General features: G+C 35.8%; 1 protein-coding gene across 5 annotated transcripts in view; it reads left to right on the forward strand.

Annotated features, from left to right (window-relative positions):
* SBF2 (SET binding factor 2) overlaps nt 1–20,882 on the forward strand; it is a 440,997-nt gene that overhangs the window by 71,914 nt on the left and 348,201 nt on the right. For 4 of the 5 annotated variants that reach the window (XM_057749271.1, XM_057749273.1, XM_057749274.1 and 1 more), the window contains exon 2: nt 2,050–2,135. In XM_057749271.1, coding sequence (XP_057605254.1) covers nt 2,050–2,135 — 86 coding nt within the window. Of the gene's footprint in view, nt 1–1,740; nt 1,835–2,049; nt 2,136–20,882 lie in introns of those variants that run through there. The other variant, XM_057749272.1, reaches the window with a different exon arrangement.

The following is a 20,882-nucleotide window of genomic DNA, read 5'->3' on the forward strand; positions in this document are numbered from 1 at the left end:
CAGTTAACATTTGTTACTTTTATAATTAGTAAAAATTAATGTGATAAAATATTTACTGAGTCTGCAGCGCATGAGGTGTGACTTTCAGAACTGAATAAACAATATAGGAACACCTGGTTAAATATGAGATAAATAACATGCATTTTTCTCTTTTTAAAAAGAGAGGAGATGTAAGCTTAAAACAATTTCTGTCAATATTAATGAATCTATTAAAATAAACATTTAGCTCAGTATGAACTAAGTGCCAGGCATTTAGTATGCTAAATACCTGGGCATATAAAGATGGTGCTGAAAGAACAAGAAGCTTTCTATCATTTCTTCTGTAAAGTTTTCTGTGGTTTCCTGCTACATTATGTTAGGTTCTCTTCTGTCATTGTACTTACCATGATATACTGAAATTATCAGCTCATTTTTCTGTTTCTCCTAATAGCTTATCAGTTCCTTGAGGATAGGGACCATATCTTTTTCATTATGTATCCCCAGTATCTAGTAATTTGTTGTATCAGTTTTGATGTGGATGTAAGAAGTGGTGATGCTTGAGATAGATTTTGAAAACTGAATGCCTTTGATAAATCACTTTTAGATTACTGTTAATGAAATCCTTTATTACCCTATAATGGTGGGTATACGAAGAGTTACTATACTGCATCAGTTAATTTTAATTGAGAATGTTCTTGTTTTGTCTTTGTCAAATGTGACCTCAGTTTTAGAAGATAAATTCTGAGTTGGTCAGTAAAATGAATTTAACTTTCCATTTATCTAAGGTAAGGTTTGGTCGTAAAGTGATTAAAGTCTAGGTGAGGGCCGGGGGGAAGTTCAGTTCATAGGGATGAGGATGAGAGATGATAGTGAATGACTTTTCTTTTTTAAATTGAAACAGGTGTTAAGATTTTCTTTAGTTAGATGTCCAAATAAGCAGAGTGTTGTTGCTTTTACATCAAAGTGAGTTGGAACAACATGTAGAATGTACAAACACATGAAGCTCTTTAAAAAGCATTGCAAAGGTGGTCCAGTGGTTAAGACTCTGTGCCCCCAGTGCAGAGGGTCCCGGTTCGATCCCTGGTCAGGGAACTGGATCCTGCATGCCGCAACTAAAGATCCTGCATGCCTCAGCAGAGATCCTGTGTGCGGCAACTAAGACCCGACACAGCCAAATAAATAACTAAATTTTTTTTTTTTTTTAAAGTATGGCAGAAAGCAATGTAGACCTAACATGTACTCTCTGTCCCCAAATTACGCACAGATTATATCCCCAAAGTTCAATTTTAAGTTTATCTGGATTTTAGTGTCACAGGGTAATTTTCTAACAATAATGATATAGTCCAGTGGTTTTCAACCAGGGGCATTTTTGCGTCCCCCCCCCCCCCCCCCAAGCACTTTTGGCAGTGACCTGGAGACATTTTTGGTTGTAACAACTTGGTGGTCGTTGGTGGGTGCTGTTAACTTCTAGTGGGTTGAAGCTAAGGATATTGCTAAACGTCTTATACACAGGATGGCTCCCAGCCCTCTGCCTCCAACCCAACAAGGAATTATCTGGCCCAAAATGTCAGTAATGCTGATGTTGAGAAACCCTGCCTAGACAATGTCACATTCCCAGGCCACTCTAAAAATCTTTATTTAACTCAGAACAGTGCTTATAACCCATAACTGAAGCTTAGTGCTAACAGTACCATTTCATTTGTCACTTAAAATTACTTTGTTTTCATAGAAATGTTCTTCTTAAATTTCAACTGGAGATACTGAGAAGATGGTTTTACTTATTGGGAACAAAGGGCAGTTACTTCCATGGTGTGGAGACCCCAATTTCAATGCCTCTGTCTTTTTCTAGCTTTTCGTAAGTGTTACTCTTTTGAGAGTCTATAGGGTAGAGATTGCCTATCATTTCAGTATTATATTTAGAAGATAGTTTTATACCCTTTAAAACTTGAAAATGTTTAACCAGGATATCAATTTATTCAACAAATATTCATTTAGAAATAAGTATTAGTATAATGAATATTCAGATTTTTAAGTACTCTGTAACCTAATTTACTTTGTTTTTATTAATAGGGTCAGGAGCAGGTCTGGGGAAAATAATCCAGAGGTTTCCACAGAAGGACTGGGATGATACACCTTTTCCACAGGGAATTGAATTGGTAAGTTGGTGTTGTTTTATTGTACTTTTATAATGATAGTTTTCTTTTCATGTTTCATTTATGGTTATATTTATGTTGCAGTTACTTTTTTTTAAATAAATTTATTTATTTTATTGGCTGTGTTGGGTCTTTTTTGCTGTGTGTGGGCTTTCTCTTCAGTTGCGGTGACTGGGGGCTAGTCTTCCTTGTAGTGCAGGGGCTCCTCATTGCCGTGGCTTCTCTTGTTGCAGAGCACGGTCTCTAGGAGCGTGGGCTTCAGTAGTTGCAGCACATGGGCTCAATAGTTGTGGCTCATGGGCTCTAAAGCGCGGGCTCAGTAGTTGTGGCGCACGGGCTTACTGGCTCTGTGGCATGTGGGATCTTCCTGGAGCAGGGATCGAACCTGTGTCCCCTGCATTGGCAGGCGGATTCTCAACCACTGAGCCAGCTAGGAAGCCCCGATATCAGTGTCTTTTGTTCTAATGAGGCGACTCTGGGTGGGCTTTTGGATGGCTCCTGGATGGGGGCTGGTCACTGGAAAGACCAAACCATGATTAGAAGCTTGGAGTTTTCAGCTGCATCTTCTGTTCTCTTGAAAAGGGAGAAGGGCTGAAAATGGAGTTAATGATTGATCATGCCTGCATGACAAAGTCACCATAAAAATCCCGACTTGGGATTCGGAGAGCTTCCAGGTTGGTGAAACATCCACCTACTGGGTGGGTGATGCACCCAATCTGCACAGAGAGAGAAACTCCGATGCTTGGGACTCTCCCAGACCTCGCTCTGTGTATCTCTTCGTCTGGTTGTTCATCTGTATTCCTTATCATATTCTTTAATAAACTGGATAATGTAAGAAAAATAGTTTCCCAAGTTCTTTGAGCCACTTCAGCAAATTGATTGAATCCAAAGGGGTGGAGGTCATGGGAACCTCTGATTTGTAGCCAAGTCGTATAGAAGTTGTGGATAACCTGGAGACCTACTTGCACTTGGTATCTAAAGTGGGAGTCTGTCTCATGGGACTGAGCCCTTAACCTTAATCAGTGAGTTAAATTGTAGGACACCCAGTGGGTGTCATGGATAATTGCTTGTTTTGGGGAAGAAACCCCACACATTGGGTGACTAGAGGTGTCAGAAGTCAGGTGTTCTGGGTAAGGTAAAAGTTACCACACAGATGGAGGAGGAAAGTAGATTTTTAAGAGAGCCCTGTATTCCTTTCTCTTCTCTTCCACATGCCTACAAATACCAGTAATTGGTCTTATGATGTGGATAACCAGTGTTTGTACTATTAAAGCTTTTAAACCCTGTTTCACTGTCCTTTTTAGTAATGATTGAAAGGGGAAAATTTTGGTACTGAAGGCTTTTTAGAACTTTTTGTGAGTTCCTACCTCCCTTCACATCACTGTGTGGATGGATATAAACTACATCAGTTTGACAATATGAACGGTGAACCACCTTCATAAATTTCAAGAATAACAGATGTTATTGAGTCAGAGAGACATCATGATTTGACTCTAGCTATTTAGCTATGACTGAGAAGGAGTAATTTTTTTTTTTTTTTTTTACAAATTTATTTATTTAATTGGCCATGTTGGGTCTTTTTTTGCTGTGTGCGGGCTTTCTCTAGTTGCGGTGAGTGGGGGCTACTCTTCGTTGTGGTGCGTGGGTTCCTCATTGCCGTGGCTTCTCTTGTTATGGAGCATGGGCTCTAGGCGCATGGGCTTCAGTAGTTGCAGCACATGGGCTCAATAGTTGTGGCTCACGGGCTCTAAAGCTCAGGCTCAGTAGCTGTGCCGCATGGGCTTAGTTGCTTCACGGCATGTGGGACCTTCCTGGAGCAGGAATTGAGCCCGTGTCCCCTGCATTGGCAGGAGGATTCTTAACCACTGCACCACCTAGGAAGCCCTGAGAAGGAGTAATTTTTATGTTTCAAAAGCTAAGGCATAGATCCTGTGATGCCTCTAATATTTCTCCAGTAGTGATGGAGAGACACGTGTTGACTTTACTACTTAATAAGTGGATATTTTTTCTTTGTGTGACAGACACTCCCATGTTCAAGTGCTGTCAATGTCTCTCCAATAACACGTAGAATCTTGTGCTGCTGGATTGATGAAACCGAGGTGTTAAGAGGTAGCATAACTTTTCCTCACCTAAGATTTTCCAAGATGACATCTTGGCTGATTCTTTGTGAAGCATTTCAGGATTTGGGGGGCCAGATTAATACTTAATGAATATTTGATTTGCTGGATTACATTGGGAATTTTTTTTCTTTTAATTTTTTTGTGGTTGATAGCAGTTCTCATCCTCTGATGTCTGTTGTGCTTTGTCAGGTACAGAATAAATTCATTTATCTATCAAAGCCCATTTTTAAACATAATAGAATCATTAACTGTGAAATTTTTGTTATCTTATTATTTATGGCTTTGTTCTATACTTTATAGGTTAGAGGTGTGCAACTATTCTGTGTATTAACAACTTGAATAACTGTGACAATACTATATAAATATAGAGCAACTCCTGCAACTTCAAGACCAAAGATAGGCCTAATAAAATTTTAGTCTACTTGAAGGTGATTTGGCTCAGAGCCTAAGTGTTTTTTTGATTCCAGGTTGGTAGTGACCCTTTTGTAATGATTTTTTTTTTTTTTCATTTTCACCAAGAACTTTGTTGAAAAATGTATTCACCATTTTGTTCCACTAGCTTCTGCCATTTTTCAGGCAACTTCATAATTCCACCTTCCCAAAACTTTTTATCTTTTTGAGCAAAGAATTGTTCCAGGTGCCTTTTACAGTCTCCCAGGGAACTGAAATTTTTTCCATTAGGAGAATTTTGTAAAGACCGAAATAAATGGAAATCCAAAGGTGCAATGTCTGGTGAATACAGCAGAAGAATCAGAACTTCCCAGCCAAGCTGTAACAGTTTTTGCCTGGTCATCAAAGAAACATGCAGTCTTGTGTTATCCTGATGGAAGATTATGCATTTTCTAAATGCTTTTCTTTGAGTGCTACTTTCAGTTGGTCTAATGGGGAGCAGTACTTGCTGGAATTAATTGTTTGGTTTTCCGGAAGTAGCTCATGATAGAGAACTCCCTTTCAATCCCACCATGTACACAAAGTCACCTTCTTTGGATGAAGACCAGCCTTTGGTGTGGTTGATTTACATGGAAAAAAATCTTACCCTTTCCAAGGTGGTAGCGGAACAGCTTTTTAGCAGGTAACATTAATGTTAATATCTAACAGTTGGATACAATTTATAGACTGTGATGAACCCACAAATTAGATGGTTAGAGGTTGTATATCTAATTTTAAAGGTAGGTAAATTGAGGATTAGGAAGTTTAAACAATTTCACTAAGGTCAAATAGCCAAGATGCAGCAAAGCTAGCATTCAAACCCAGGTCTTTTAACTCTCAGTCTCAGCCAAGATCTGAGAATATTCTGAGAGTGACATTTTAAGCTATGGTTAGTATTTGTATTTTAATGTAAATGCAAGATCTGTAAACAGTATTCTATAATTTGGAAGGACTGAGGTTCAGAAATGTTAAAAGAATGCTGTGTGATTAGAAACCAACTTCACTTGTTTATTTTATTGGAGGATAAACCTGGGTTCAGAGCGTAGGATTATATTGAAATTATTTTCTGTTGCCATCTTTCCTGCCTACACAGCAAGTATTTCATGTATTTAAATTCTAAATGAAAGGTATTGTAAACAGTGCTGCAGTGAACATTGGGGTGCACGTATCCTTTCGAACCATGTTGTTCTCTGTATATATGCCCAAAAGCCAAGACATGGATGCAACCTAAATGTCCATAAATAGATGAATGGATAAAGAAGATGTGCATATATACAATGGATTATTACTCAGTCATTAAAAAGAATGAAATAATGCCATTTGCAGCAACATGGATGGACCTGGGGATTATCATACTAATTGAAGTATTGATAAGGCAGACAATAACAAATATCATATGATATTGCTTATATGCGGAAAGTAAAAATAATGATACAAATGAACTTATTTACAAAACAGAAACAGACTCACAGACTTAGAGAACAAACTTATGGTTACCTGGGGGGAGGGATAGATTGGGAGTTTGGGATTGGTATGTACACGCTGCTGTATTTAAAATAAAATGTCTTTCCATGAAAAAAATAATAAATGAAAGGTAATTGTGTTCAGCCTGAAGACTAAACTTAGGACTTGTGGGAAAAGATTTTAGGCATTCATTCACTAATAAGTCAAATCCCAAATTTAAGTTAGATGATGCTGAATTTAGTCTTGCTGCTTTTGTGTAAAGAAATTGCCTTCTTTCTTTTCCTCTATTGAGAACTGCTGAGCTTTAATTTGGATGGTTTTTAAAAATAAAAATATGAAAATAAGCTAGACCAAACATAATGACTGCTTTTCCAATTCTGGGATATTTTTATCTTTTTCTTGTGCCTTTTAGGCATACATGGAAACCACAGACAGTCATATAAATAAAGTTTCAGTTAATTTTAGTGACTGTATTTCAAAGAAAATTTAAGAATTGTTTTGCAGAGGCATTCTATGGCTAACAATCTATTTCTGATTATGAAATGTTTTTATTGGCTCAGTTTTGAGCATCAACAAAATAGTATTGGTTAGGCACTAGCTCTTTTTAAAGATGCCCTGTCTCAGAAGTGAAATTTTTTATATCATAATTCAGAAAATGTGCCACAATCTTTACTAGGGAATGCCTGCTCTGAGGCATTTGTAGATCTTTCTCATTTCTTTTTGATGACTGAAGTACTGTAATAAAAAATGTTGTGGCTTGTGTAAACGAAGATTAAACGTTTCATTAGAATTTATAAATTTGAGGTTCTTAAGGTATTGGTTCACTTATTGAAGTTATAGACTAATGGTTTGACTGCTTTTCAATATGAAACCAGTTTTTTATAATTGTAAGCATAGATTGAGGAGAAGAGGTAAAAAAATATTGTATTCAACATTCTGTAGTTGTACCATAGGAGAAGTAGCCTTAGTATGGGATGCTATTTGAGGGCAGAGAAGTAAGTATAAATATCATGTAATATTTTACTTCTTTAAACTGTTTAAAATGCATTGAATACCACAAATGGGCTAGCCATTGTCTATCTGACCTAGGTATAAATACTGTTTGGTCAGGAAACTGAGTGTAGAAAGGATGGAGGCAAGCTTTCTCCCCTCTTTGTAGAAGAATATGCGTGAAAGGAGAATGAGAAAATTAGTGAACATATTGGATGACAGAATCAGGGTTCACAAAGATTTTTAAAAGGCTGGAGTTATGGGCCCTTTATATAAGAGGATTAAATATAATAGGTGAAAATGTAGGTCCTGCATGTGAGTATTAAAAACTAGCTGTGTAAGTAATTATTTAGACTAAAGATAGGATACTTTCTTAGCCAGAGATATTTGAGAAATATAAGAAGACAGCTAAAAATAAAAAATATATAATTATAAAAGAGACCTATGAAAGATACTGTAGGTAGCATCTAAAACCTCTGTGCTGAGGTAGGGTGCTTGGTGATGAATTCAGTTTTAAAGTTTGGTATAAAGGATGTGTGAAAGAACTCTTGCTTTTGCATAGAGTTGAAGCTGAAAAACAAGAACACTGCTATGACATATGAAGACATGGCCTTTTTTTTTTTTTTTTTTTAAAGAAAATCTTCATAAACTAATACATTTATTGCTTAAGTTAGAGTAGTGGTCTTTAGTTCCTTTTTTTTTTTTTAACAGAACTTTTATTGAGATATAATTGACATACGATAAATTGCATATATTTAAAGTGAACAATTTGATATTTTTTTTCTTATTAGTGACATGGCTTTTTTTTAAAGTTTATTTCTTTATTGAGGTATAGTTGATTTACAGTGTTGTGTTAATTTCTGCTATACAGCAGAGTGACTCAATTATACACATAAATACATTCTTTTTTGTATTCTATTCCATTATGGTTTATCCCAGGATATTGAATATAGTTCCCTGTGTTATACAGTAGACCTTGTTGTTTATCCCATTCTATATGTAATAGTTTGTATCTACTAACCCCAAACTCCCAATCCATCCCTCCCATACCCCCCCTCCGGCTTGGCAACCACAAGTCTGTTCTGTATGTCTGTGAGTCTGTTTCTGTTTTGTAGAGAGGTTCATTTGTGCCATATTTTAGATTCCACATGTAAGTGATATCATGTGGTATTTGTCTTTCTCTTTCTGACTTACTTCACTTAGTACGATAATCTCCAGTTGCAACCATGCTGCAAATTGCATTATTTTGTTCTCTTTTATGGCTGAGTAGTATTCCATTATATATACGTACCACATCTTCTTCATCCATTCCTCTGTCAGTGGATGTTTAGGTTGTTTTGTGACGGCATGGCTTTTGAAACATACTAAGGACTACAAAAAGGACTTTTAAAGTTATATTCACAACAAAGCAAGTGGATATAAACGGGATTTAAGCTGGAAAGTGGTGGTTTGAGCTAACGTTTTTGTTTCCTACTCTCAAAGATACAGTCTCTTTGAAGTAATAAAACTGCATGATGGGTAGGAACTCCATCCTCCACATGGAGTCTAGAGTGTGCGTCTGAGATAGCGGATTCTCTCAACATCTCAAAGGTAGAAGCTAGTCAGTCTTAGTGTTATTCTTCTCACCTTCCTTGATGCTTACTAAAGTGGTTTGTTACACTGGACTAGACTTTCAGTAACTTACAATTCTGCTTATTTTACTAATGTAGTGATAGCCTCAGTTATGCTGGAGAACCACCTACCTGGTCTCCATGGTCTGTTCTCAGAACCACCTCAGGAAAGGTTTTCTTCCCATACTGGGGTTCTGCTATCCCTAATGCTTTGACACCATAGAGAACTTCCCGAGGAAAACGTAGAACTACAGTACACAAGCCTAACCTACTACAAATTCATGTTGCAAATAGCCTGGCCCCATTACCACACAGAATACTACTACTCATGTATCATGTAATTGTCTTGTCATATCACCACTATGGGTTGTTCTGTACTTTATAACTGCCAGCTCCTTATTCTGTTCTTCATTTTCCACTGATGCCAAGTATTAGCTTTAAAAAGTCTTTTCTTGACTTTATCTCTTTTAGCTATTATCCTGTTTCTTCTTCATTATAAAATGTTTCAAATGATTCTTCTTCATTTCTGTCTCCAATTCTATAGGAGACTAGTGTGGTACTAGGGAAGGAATATGGGATATGAAACTTTAAAATCTTAAGCAAAGTTAATTTATCTTTCTGATAATATTACTGTTGCTACAAGGCTGTTATCAGGTGATTGTTAATATTTTAATAAACTGTAATGTTATGATTTCTTGCTCTCTACTCACATCTCTTATGTACATCTTACCCACATCTCAGGGGTTTATTCTGAAGTACAGTTTATGTCCTCCATTCTGAAATCACGAAGTTGAAGTTTAGTCGTGTTTTATGAATTCATTAAGGTAATACTAGATGTTGTAATAGGTAAACCTTGCAGCCTTAGTGGCTAGAATGAGGTGAGCTTTTTTCTTCTTATTTGCACAATCACTTACTTGATTAGTGGCACAGGGGTAGGTGGGAGTGTGGTTTGCTGTCTTCAAAGTGTGGTTCTCAAGGTTATCTTGGGCATCAACATTCAGTTGGCAGAGTAGTAAAAGAAAGCATGGAGAATAGTAAAGATGGGTCTTAAAGGGGTAGGCCTGGGAGGCTGTATGCATCGCTTCCATCCTGTTCCATTCATCAGAAATCAGTCATTTACTCACAGTTAACTGTAATGGAAGTTTGGCAAGTAAAACCTAGATATGTGCCTAGGAGAAAAGTGAAACAGATTTAGTGAACAACTACTTTTCCTTTGCCACAGTGTTCTTGCTGAAATTCAAAGGTCTTTTCCCTTATCTTAATTCTCCTTGGCCACTTTGTTTTTTGACATCACTAATTCAGTCTTTGTGGTAAGATAAAAAAATGACTACTGTATTTAGTTTTTGTCTCAGTTCCTGGCACAGAATTCCTGAAATCTTTGGAATTTACTGTCTTTTATATGCTAATGAGATGGCTTGTGAGTTTAGGGAACCCTAGATAGTTTCAGGAAAGGGGGTGATGTGCCAAAGGAACCAACCATGTGGTTAGAGGATTGGAAATTTTAGCCCCACTGGGGAGGGGAGAGAGGCTGGAGATGAGTTCAGTCACCAGTGGTCAGTGAGCTAATCAATCATGCCTACCTAATGAAATGTCCATAAAAACCCCTAAATGAAGGGGTGTAGAGATCTGAGTTGGTGAACACATTGATGTGCTGGGAGGGTAGTGTGCTTGGAGAAGGCGTGGAGACTCTGTCACCCCCTCCCTTCATACCTTGACTTATACGTGTCTTCTCTTTGGCTCTTTTTGAGTTATATCCTTTACACTAAACTGGTAAGTGTAGGTAAAGTGTTTTCCTGAATTCAGTGAATTATTCTAGCGAATTATTAAACCTGAGGGGGACAGTCATCTGAACCCCTGAGTTTGTAGTCTCGAGGCGGAAGTGTGAATAACTTGGTCACCCCTTGTGCAGCTGACATCTGAAGTGAGGGCAGTCTTGTGGGGCTGAACCCTGACCCCTCGATTGTGGGGTCTGTACTGACTCTAGGAAGTTAGTGTCATAATTGAATTGAATTGTTGGACACCCAGTTGATGTTGGGCAAAAACACATATTTGGTGTCAGAGAAAATACAACAGTCTTCATCATGCTAATTCTCTCTTAATCGCAGTTAATTCTCTTCCATTTTTCCCTATTTTTGTTTTATTTTGTTTTTGTGGCCCCCTTACTACAGACTTTCTGTAAAATTCAATTTTCATTTTTTTTGTATTTTGTTTTCTCTGGGAAGTGATGTTATCACTATTCTGTCAGTCTTTTGTACTTGAATCCTACTCGTGCCTTTGATTTTTGTTCTCTGCAATTCCTATAATCTAAGCGTATAGCCTACATGTCTCAAACAGAGCAATGCCATATTTTGATACCTCTTTCTAATACTGGACTTCTAATGTGAGGTCGTTTCTGGTAACAAATAGCCTGGGAGGTTTAATCAGAGTTAGTTCTTGCCTAATTTCACTTTTAGCAGTTTGTCTTATAGCGGAACTGACACTTGGATGAATAGTATGTTATTCAAACCAGAATGCTTTTGAGAGTGGAAGGTAGTGAATTGGAAAACATGCATCCTGAACACATTGATTTTTATGGTTACTTATACATATGCATGTGTAAAGTTATTCATGGCAAAAAATTGGAAACTACCTAAATGCCCATCAGTATGTCACTGATTGAGTTAGTAGTGCCACAGTCATTCATCAGAATATATACAACTTTCAAAAAATATGAGATAGAAGGAGATGTGCAGATGGCTAACAAACACATGAAAAGATGCTAACATCACTAACCATTAGGGAAATGCAAATCAAAATGATGAGATGCCACTTCACACCTATTATGATGACTAACATAAAAAAACACAACAGAAAATAAGTGTTGGCAAAGATGTGGAGAAATTGCAGTCCTTGTGCATTGTTGGTGAAAATGTAAAATGGTGCAGGTGCTGTGGAAAATGATATGGCGGTTCCTCAAAAAATTGAGAACAGAATTATTGTATGGTCCAGCAGTTTCACTTCTGGGTATATACCCAAAAGAACTGAAACCAGGAACTCAAATAGATTTTTTGTTCACATATGTTCATAGTGGCGTTATTCACAACAGCCAGTAGCAACCCAAGTAGCCACTGACAGATGAATGGATAAACAAAATGTGGTGTATACATACAATGAAATATTATTCAGCCTTAAAAATGACAGAGATTCTGACATATGCTACATCATGGATGAAACTTGAGGACATTATGCTAAGTGAAATAAGCCAGTCACAGAATAAAGTACCTAGAGTAGTCAGATTCATAGAGAAAGAAGGTAGAATGGTGGTGGCCATGGGTGAGGGTGGCAGGGGGAGAGAAGAATGGGGAATTGTTTAATGGGTATAGATTTTCAATTTTGGAAGATGAAAAGTGTTCTGAAGAGTGATTGCAGGACAATATGAATGTACTTAACACTACTGAACTGCACATTTAAAAATGGTTAGGTTGATGAATTTTATGTTATGTACACTTTACTACTATTAAAAACTTTTTAGAAAAATATGACATAGAGCTTTATTCAGTGACATGAATCAATCGCTAAGACACATTGTGTAGCAAGTAGCTGAAACAATTTGGAGATGAAAGAATAAAGTTGGAGGACTTGCACTACCTGGTTTCAAGATATACTATAGAGCTCAATATTGAAGTGTGATATTGGCTTAAGGATTGTGCTTTGTAGATTCATGCTGCAGTCTAGAAGCAAATGCACACATTGTGGTAAATATATATTCAGTAAAGTTGTCAAGGTAATTCAGTTGTGGAAAAGATAGGGTTGCTGAAACAACTGAATACCCATTTGGGAAAAAAAAATAGCCTTGACCCTGCCTCACACCATACAGAAAAAGTAATTTGAAGTAGATCATGGACTAAATGTAAAAGCTAAAACTATAAAGGTTTTTAAAGGAAAACTTAGGAGAACATTTTGCAACCTTTAGTTAAGCAGAGACTTTACATAGAACACCAAAAGCATGAATGAATAAAGCTTCCCTGGAGTATTTGAAAACCGTTGAAAAATAGTGTATCATCATGCAGAAAAGGTGGATGGTCAGATAATAAGAAGTCCCATTTTGTTTCATAGATTTCACTTGGATCTAAAGAATCTCTGAATGCTGCTTGGGCCTGTGTGTGTGTGTGTGTGTGTGTGTGTGTGTGTGTGTGTGTGTGTGCGCGCGCGCGCGCGCGCGCGCTATTTACCTTTAGTGAGGAGGAGGAGACTGGAAGAAATGACATAGGAGATTCTAGCTGCAATTCACCTAGGATTCTCAGAGCAAAATTTTCTCAGGTGTTATCTCTTCTGCCGAGCCAGATTTTCTTTGACAAGCCAGAATTTTGGATATATTCAAATCTGTAGGGCAACTTTTACAAATAGAACTTCTTTATCAAAATTTTAATTGCTATAGATGGTAGCCATCTTTAGATATAAAAACATTATTATATGTGGAAGACTGTGATATGGAGGAAAGAATACTGAACTCTGAGATTTTATTAATCTGTCTGTATTAGTATGTATACCTATATATAGATATATAATTTGATTAAAAAAGGCAACAGCTATTTAGAGAGAGAACATCAACTCTCTAGGTCTGTCTTCAGTGGTGTATAAGGAATGATATTTTGATGCTATCCATCCTCTTGCACACCAGTTCTTGTTCTAATCAAGTTCTTTGGTGATACAGACATCCTGTTTACTGCATGAAATATATTCACATCTTTTCTCTTGAGTTTGTATTGTGCTTTGAGTATTCGTGTGGAACTTTCCCTGCTATGAATATGGTCATTTTCCTTATAATGTAACAAACAAGTCAGTTTTAAAAAGTGAAGTATTTGGTGGCCTCTAGTGGTACTTATGTGTCTATAAAAAGTCACTGATATCACCAATATACAGAATTTTAGGTGGAGAGTTACTAAGTTGACAAAACTTATTGAAGAGAAATTTTGTAATCTTTGAGAACTAAAAGTTTATTACTCAGTTACAAATCTATCAGTGATGTGGCTGTGTCTGTTATAGTAAATTTTCTCTTTCCTTACTTTTTTTTTCTTTCCTTACTTTTAAGAAGGAAATAGGCTTTCCTTACTTTCAAGACATGCCTTGAAATTATAAGTATTTCTATTTTGTAAGTATTTCTGTTTTGTACTTATGTCAGTAGTTGTTTACTGTTGTATGGCACTGAAATGTGTCCATAAAGCAGATGGTAGAATGATTTCTGATGTCTCCTTAAATGTAATAAAAGCTAAAAATAGGGTCACTATTTCATAAGTTAATCATAAAGATAATCAATCCTTAGTAAAGTTTATTTCTTTAAACAGCTAATTCTGGCTAGCTTAAAGATACTTTAAGTTAGGCCAAGAATTATCCAGAATCTGAAATATATGTGGAAATTTAGATCATTTCATAAGTTGGGAAAATTTGTATAAATTCAAGATTTGGAAAGCTGAAGAGAAAAGTGACAGGTAAGTTAAGTTTGTTTTAAGTGCTGAAATTCAACTCCATTCATGTTAAAAATTAGATATTCAAATCTAGGTCATATAGCTACTTACTGTTGGCTAAGATGATAATAAAAACCTCTGGTCTTTTGACTCTCTGCTAAAGGTTTTCTAAAACTAAACTAAAATACTCTATTCTTGTATTAGATAAGGTAAGCTGATTTTTTAAAAGTTTTTTTTTTTCTGCTCCTTTTTTAAAAAATAAAAAAATTAACAAGGTAAGTCTTACTCTAATTAGGAAGGTTTAACTGGCATTGGAAAGACATGAATAGAAAAGTGTTAACTTTAAAACAAAGGGTCTGATGATACAAATCTTTGGTAATTAAGGAATTGGCAGCTTTTATTTCTTCCAAGGATGGACTGTATTTACAAGAAGCACACATAGTGTGAGTGAGCTCAGAATAACTTTGATTATGACAGCCTTAGTGTTCTAATGAAAAAGTTAGATTCTACTATTGGGTTTCTAACTGACTGGAAGATCTCGTTAAGGGGAGTAAGATCTTCAGTATATCTCTCTAATTCAGTACTATGTACTTACTTTGGAAATAGGAGTATACTGCTATAAAACTTAAATGAGAAGTGCTATCAATTTGTGAATTAATTGTGGTTTTCATTGTTTGGGGTTTACTAGGCTCTTTCCCTAGGCAGTGATTTTTCTGAGCACTGATAAACAAGATGAGGTAGAATCTTGAATTCTGGTTAAATGTTTTTATTTCTGGCAGGTCAGAGAATTGGATAAGGAGACATTTTCTGAGTTGAAAAGAGCCACAGGAAGGCTCCTTGCTCATAAATAATATTGATATTTTCTTTTTATTCCATCAACCAGAAATTCTTTTAAACTGAATGTGGCTTCTTTAAAATTTCTAGAATATGCCTTTCAATTTCACATGAATATTTACTTATATTAATATTGTTCTATCTAGGTAATACCTGCAATTTTATTTCACAGAACATCCTGTTGCCTCTTGGTGGTGGTGACAACTTTAAATAGAATGATGTGCTGCTGTTACTGAAAGTGAATAGTTGTTTCCTAAACATGAGAAGGGGGTAAGGGTGGAGTCCAGAAACTAATAACTTAGATATAGGTCTCTGGTGATTTTTATTTTTATTTTATTAAATAAAAACAATTTTAAATTGAGGTATAGTTGACTCACAGTATTATATAAGTTCAGGTGTATAGCATAGTGGTTCACAGTTTTTAAAGCTTATATTCCATTTATAGTTATTATAAAATATTGGCCCTATTCCCTGTACTGAACAATATATCTTTGTAGCTTATTTATTTTATATGTAATAATTTGTACCTTTTAATCCCTTACTGTTATCTTGTCGCTCTTTCTCTCCCCACTGGTGACTACTAGTTTGTTCTTTTTTGTGAGTCTGTTTCTTTTTTGTTATATTCACTGGTTTGTTTTATATTTTAGATTCCACATATAAATGATAACCTACAGTCTTTGTCTTTCTCTGTCTGACATATTTCACTAAGCATAATACCCTCCAAGTCCATCCTTGTTATTGTGAATGGCAAAATTTCATTCTTTTTAATGGCTGAGTAGTAGTCCATGGTATATACATATCACATTTTCTTTATCCATTTATCTGTTCATAGACACTTTGGTTGCTCCTGTATCTTGGCAGTTGTAAATAATGCAGCTATGAAAATTGGGTGCATATATCTTTTTGAGTTAGTGTTTTTGTTTTCTTTGACTATATATCCAGGAGTGGAATTGCTGGATCATATCTGGTAATTTTTAAAATAAAGGTGATTAAAGTGCTAGCTTCTGAGTACTTAAGAAAAACAAAACTTTTTTTTTTTTTTGGTAGTTTGCTCGTCTGTCCAGAATTTTGCTTTAAAATTTATAGCCATTTTGAAAATTTGGCTATGATTTAATGCCAGTTCATTCACTTAACAGATGTTTATTGAGCACTTACTATGTGTCCGTGAGATGGATATTGACAATATGGCAGTGAACCAGATAAAATCCTTGTCTTCTTAGAACCTAAATTTTTAGTAGAGAATGGACTGATACTAACTATAATGAAAAAGTAAATTATATAGTACTTGAGATGTGATAAGTACTATTAAAAAATAATAAAGTATTGGCAGGAACAATGTGGCCCATTAGTTTGTAAATGACCAAGGCAACCAGTTACCTGCTGCTGCTTGCCAAACAGTGTAAGGAAAGCAAATGAGCTAGGTTAACTAGCTTTTAGAGTTTTGCATATTTTTGATATTACAAAGCAAATTGTAATTACATACTTTAACCTTATCAAATTATTAAAGAAAATATCTTTAATATGAAGTAGTGATGGGTGATAATTTCTTGGTTTAAAGTAGCCAAAAATTATTCGGACAGGTGAGTTGTACATGACCGTGGTTATAACTTTCTGTAATCAAATAGGTTACACTTTTAGTGTGCAGTCTATTTGTATATAGTACACTACTTTAAAAAATATTTAGATTGCACTCAAGGACAAAGAAAAGAGTAGAGAGATGTATCACACATTTGCAATTTATCATTAAAGCAAGTTAAGTACAAGTAAAAAAAGTCTTATGTATTTGTATTTCTAAATTAATTCTGTAACTGAGCAGTTGCTTAACTAATAGAGGACTTTCCAATTTGAGGCTTCTAAGGAAAAAATTATTCTATGTACTTTTGATACCAGGGAATTTCCCCCCTAATTATTTGTTAGTGTATATAACAAAGCATTTAAAAGATTTATTCTTTTAATACAATCCATGAACTTGATCGTTTTTTAAGATTAATCTAATTGTCTAGTTTCAAAATGTAGAAATATGTAAGGTTAATTTGTCCTTTAGGGTTAGTGATGTTTAATGATTCTCTTTTACTCTTTCTTTCTTTTTTCCTGCTTGACAAAGATTTGCATAGAAAGACTGACTAGTGGATTATGATGCAGCCTCAAGTTACTGGTAGACATCTTTCTAAAGGTTCTTCCTATAATATAGTGTGATCCTCATTTAAAATCTTCACTGGGGTAATGATAAAAATATTGTGCAATCTTAGGGTTTGGAAAGGACCTTAAAAGTCTCCTGGTCAAATTCCAGCCTCCCTTTTGGTGGTTAAATTAGTGTGTATACAATAGTCTTGCCAAGTGGTCATGTAGTGTCTAGTGAGTCATCCTTAAGTATTTTCTTCATGCCTGTTAGGTGCTGGACAATGTGTTGGGTGCTGGGAATACAGCAGTAAAGAAGACAGATGTAGCCCGTGCCCTCAGATTCAGTCTAGTAGCATTTTTTTTTTAGTGATGATAAACTTGCTCTTGTATATATGTTCACCTTCATAGTTTTATACACATCATCTTCAAGGGTCTTGTTCTGCTCCACAAATTTATAAGAGTATTAACCTGACCTTTTCAGGTTAATATTCCAGTTGTTGTTACTGTACTTGGAAATCCTTAAAATGCTTTTTCTAAATTTGTATTAAAATATATACATACTCATATTCTTTTTTTTTCAAAAGTTGGAGGTCCTAAAATGTTTAGATGTGTCATTAAATTACAAGTGTAAGACTCTTAACCTAATAAATTTGACGTTCTAGAACATACACAGGGCAAGTGTTGAATCTTACCACCCTATTTAATTACTTTATACTGAGAATATGATTTCAGGCACTTACATAATCTAGTGGAAAGTGATTAAGATGAGGATCTGGTCCATGTAATACTGGATGTTATATTGTGTACATGTATGTTTAGGAGCTTAATTCAGTTGCCTTCTGCTTTTCAAAAAGAAATTTCAACTTGGACAAATCTTTGGGCATTATTTTTGGCTAGCTTTGAAACAGATCATATTAGAGACCAGAGACTAGTGCCAGCTATTGCTAGTGGAGTCATGAGCTCTTGCGACTGCTCTCGCAGTCATTTTTAGAGGTGTTAGCTGCAGTGCTGCGAGGGTATGAAGACATTACAAGAACATCGGAAAATGAGAAGCTAATCTGCTCCATATCACACCATGTTAATATCTGTGGCAAGTTTCAAATATCAATATCGATGTATTTTATAATCCCAAGTCACCTTAGCCCACTGGTTCAGGTAGCTACTCTTTATATGTGAAGGTAAGAGCTCACTAACTGAACAATGGTCAGTTACCAAGCAGCTAGATGAAGCTTCTCTTTGAGGTTTAAAACGGGAATAAAATAGGAGGGTCCAAGGTATAGGTCAGAATTAGCTACTGTTTCTTTCTGTCTCTCAAGAGGAAGAGCAGAAGATAGCACACCCTACATGTTGGCACAAAGGGAGCAGGGAGGTGAGGAACCCATATGAAGGACCTTCAGAGGTGTCCTAGGATTTGGATGACTCTCTGGTTTGGAATAGGTTAGAATTTATGAAGGCTGAGAGCAAATAAGTTGCAGTAGGTGAGTGTGGAACTTGCCAAGCAATGCTCTGTGCCACTTGGGTGGGCAGTCTGTGTTGAGGTATTGAGACCAGTGATGTGAGCAGTCTTGATTTACCATGTGTGCTGTGTAAATAACATCTTCTATGTTGCAGGAAGTGAAAAAGTTTGGAGAGCACTGTGATTTATCCTATGCTGTGGACTGTTTTTAAATTTGTTGGCCACTATTTTTATTTGGTTCTCTCTATTTGGTAAAATCCTTTTTATAGTCTCCAAACTGTCTCATTGATACTCATTGGAACCAAAATGGATTAAAGGAAGCACTGTGCTCCCTTGAGGGTCATATAAGTTATAATTATGGTAATTGAAGTGAAGGTACCCTACCCCCAAATGTAATTTAAGGGTTAAAAGATCACTTTATCCAGCGACCTTTTTTCCTGTAGATTTTATTTCTGGTGCTAAAACCTTAAAGTATGTGTGTTTCATTTGAGTAGGGAGTGTATTGGTACATTGTTAGTTTAAAGTTTTGCTTACCTAGTGTTTGATATATACCTGGAAGGGACTATTCATATATAGGCCAAAATGATGGGCTGAAATTAATAAGAACTTTTATGGGGAAAGGTTAAATATTGTACTGTAATTATGCCCTATAAAACTAATATAAGAGGCCTGCAGTTCATGTGAAAAAGGTGTTTTATTAATAAGGTTGGCATGAACTTTTGGCTTCTTGAAAAGCTGATGCAATTTTTGGCTACAGAGTTGCCAGCATAATAGGAGTGGAAATAGACTATGTATTTAATTGACAGGGTTTGGTTGCATGACTAATTGAATATGAATGCACTGAAGGACCAAAAATCATCTCACGGATTTAGATTTGGGTGACTAGGGGAGTAGCAGTACCTTGACAAGATAGGGAGAGAGCAGAAATAATTTCAGCTCTGTCCAGTTTTACTCTGCAAATGAATTTAAGGTGTAATACCTAAAAAAGACAATTTGGTAAAGTAATTAAGAGCATGGACTCTAGAATCTGAGTTTTAATTCTGGCTTCTCCACTTAGTAACTTGGTGATCTTAAGTCTTAGTTAAAGACTCTGTGCCTCTTTTCTTTTTTCATCAGTCTAATAAGAATAAAAATAGTATTTGACTTACAGGATCATTTATTATAAAGATCAAATGAATTAATACACATAAAAGTGCTCACAATAGTGCCTATACATAGTAATCATTGTGTGTTAGCTGTTGTTACTATTTTTATCATTTATTAGGGTGTGTTTTCCAAAATAATCCTGTGATTTGGTATAAAACTTAGTGATATAAAAAGGATTTCTTTCATTTGGAGCAATCCCAGTTGACTTCATTCTCTTTTCTTTCCTACTCTCACTACCCTCTCAAATTTATAGAACTAAGGTGTGGAAAATTAGTTATACAGTTTTAATTATTAAATCATGTTAATCTTATTACATATTTTAGGGAAGTGGGAGAAGGAGAAGGTCTTCAAAAGCATTTTATTACTGTAATTACAGTTCTTTTTTATTATTTTATAAAGGCATGTTGAAAATGTGTATTTCCTATTTTTATCATCCTCATCTGGACACTGTGTCTTAGCTCAATTTAAGTCAAAGCTCTGATGTCGGATTTCATTTTTCTATTCTACCTCTCTCCATGACATCAGCTTTGTTCTCCCATGGATTTATCTGGTCCTTTGGACTGTCCTTGCCTCAACCCTCATACACTGTGGAGTGTTCTCAAGGAACCTACAGGAAGCAATTTGCTTTCTCAGAAAAACTAAAATTAGCCTAAAGACTCACCTGGAAAAGCAGTATTTCAGAAATCACAGGTGAAAGGGACAGTCTGAGGAAAGCTGTCAAACTGAAGGAAGCCCCACACATAAAAAAAGTGTTCCTAGTTAATCTTGGATCTGTGGAAATCATGTAGTCTTGGATTTTCTTCTCTCTTATTTCCTTCTACTCATCAATATTTAAATAAGCTATGTATACCCACTTCTGTCCAGTCCTTGTAAATATTTAACTGAATGCCAAATAGAATTTGGAAGGGGCCTAGTAGTTTGGTACCCGTAACTACCAAAACCTGTTGCTGTTTTATTTATTTAATTTTTTTAAAAAAGAGTGTGTTTAAGCCTGTGCCTAAAATTATACTGTTCTCAGCTGAATTCTAATATCCTTTCATGAGAAGGGGATGCTATGCCATTTCAGTTAATGTTCTGTGTATTTACAAGGAAGAGATAGCTTTAAACCCTGAGTTCTTATTTCAAACAACTCTGCT

This window comes from Hippopotamus amphibius, chromosome 9, assembly GCF_030028045.1.
Source record: "Hippopotamus amphibius kiboko isolate mHipAmp2 chromosome 9, mHipAmp2.hap2, whole genome shotgun sequence".
Lineage (NCBI taxonomy): Eukaryota > Metazoa > Chordata > Mammalia > Artiodactyla > Hippopotamidae > Hippopotamus > Hippopotamus amphibius.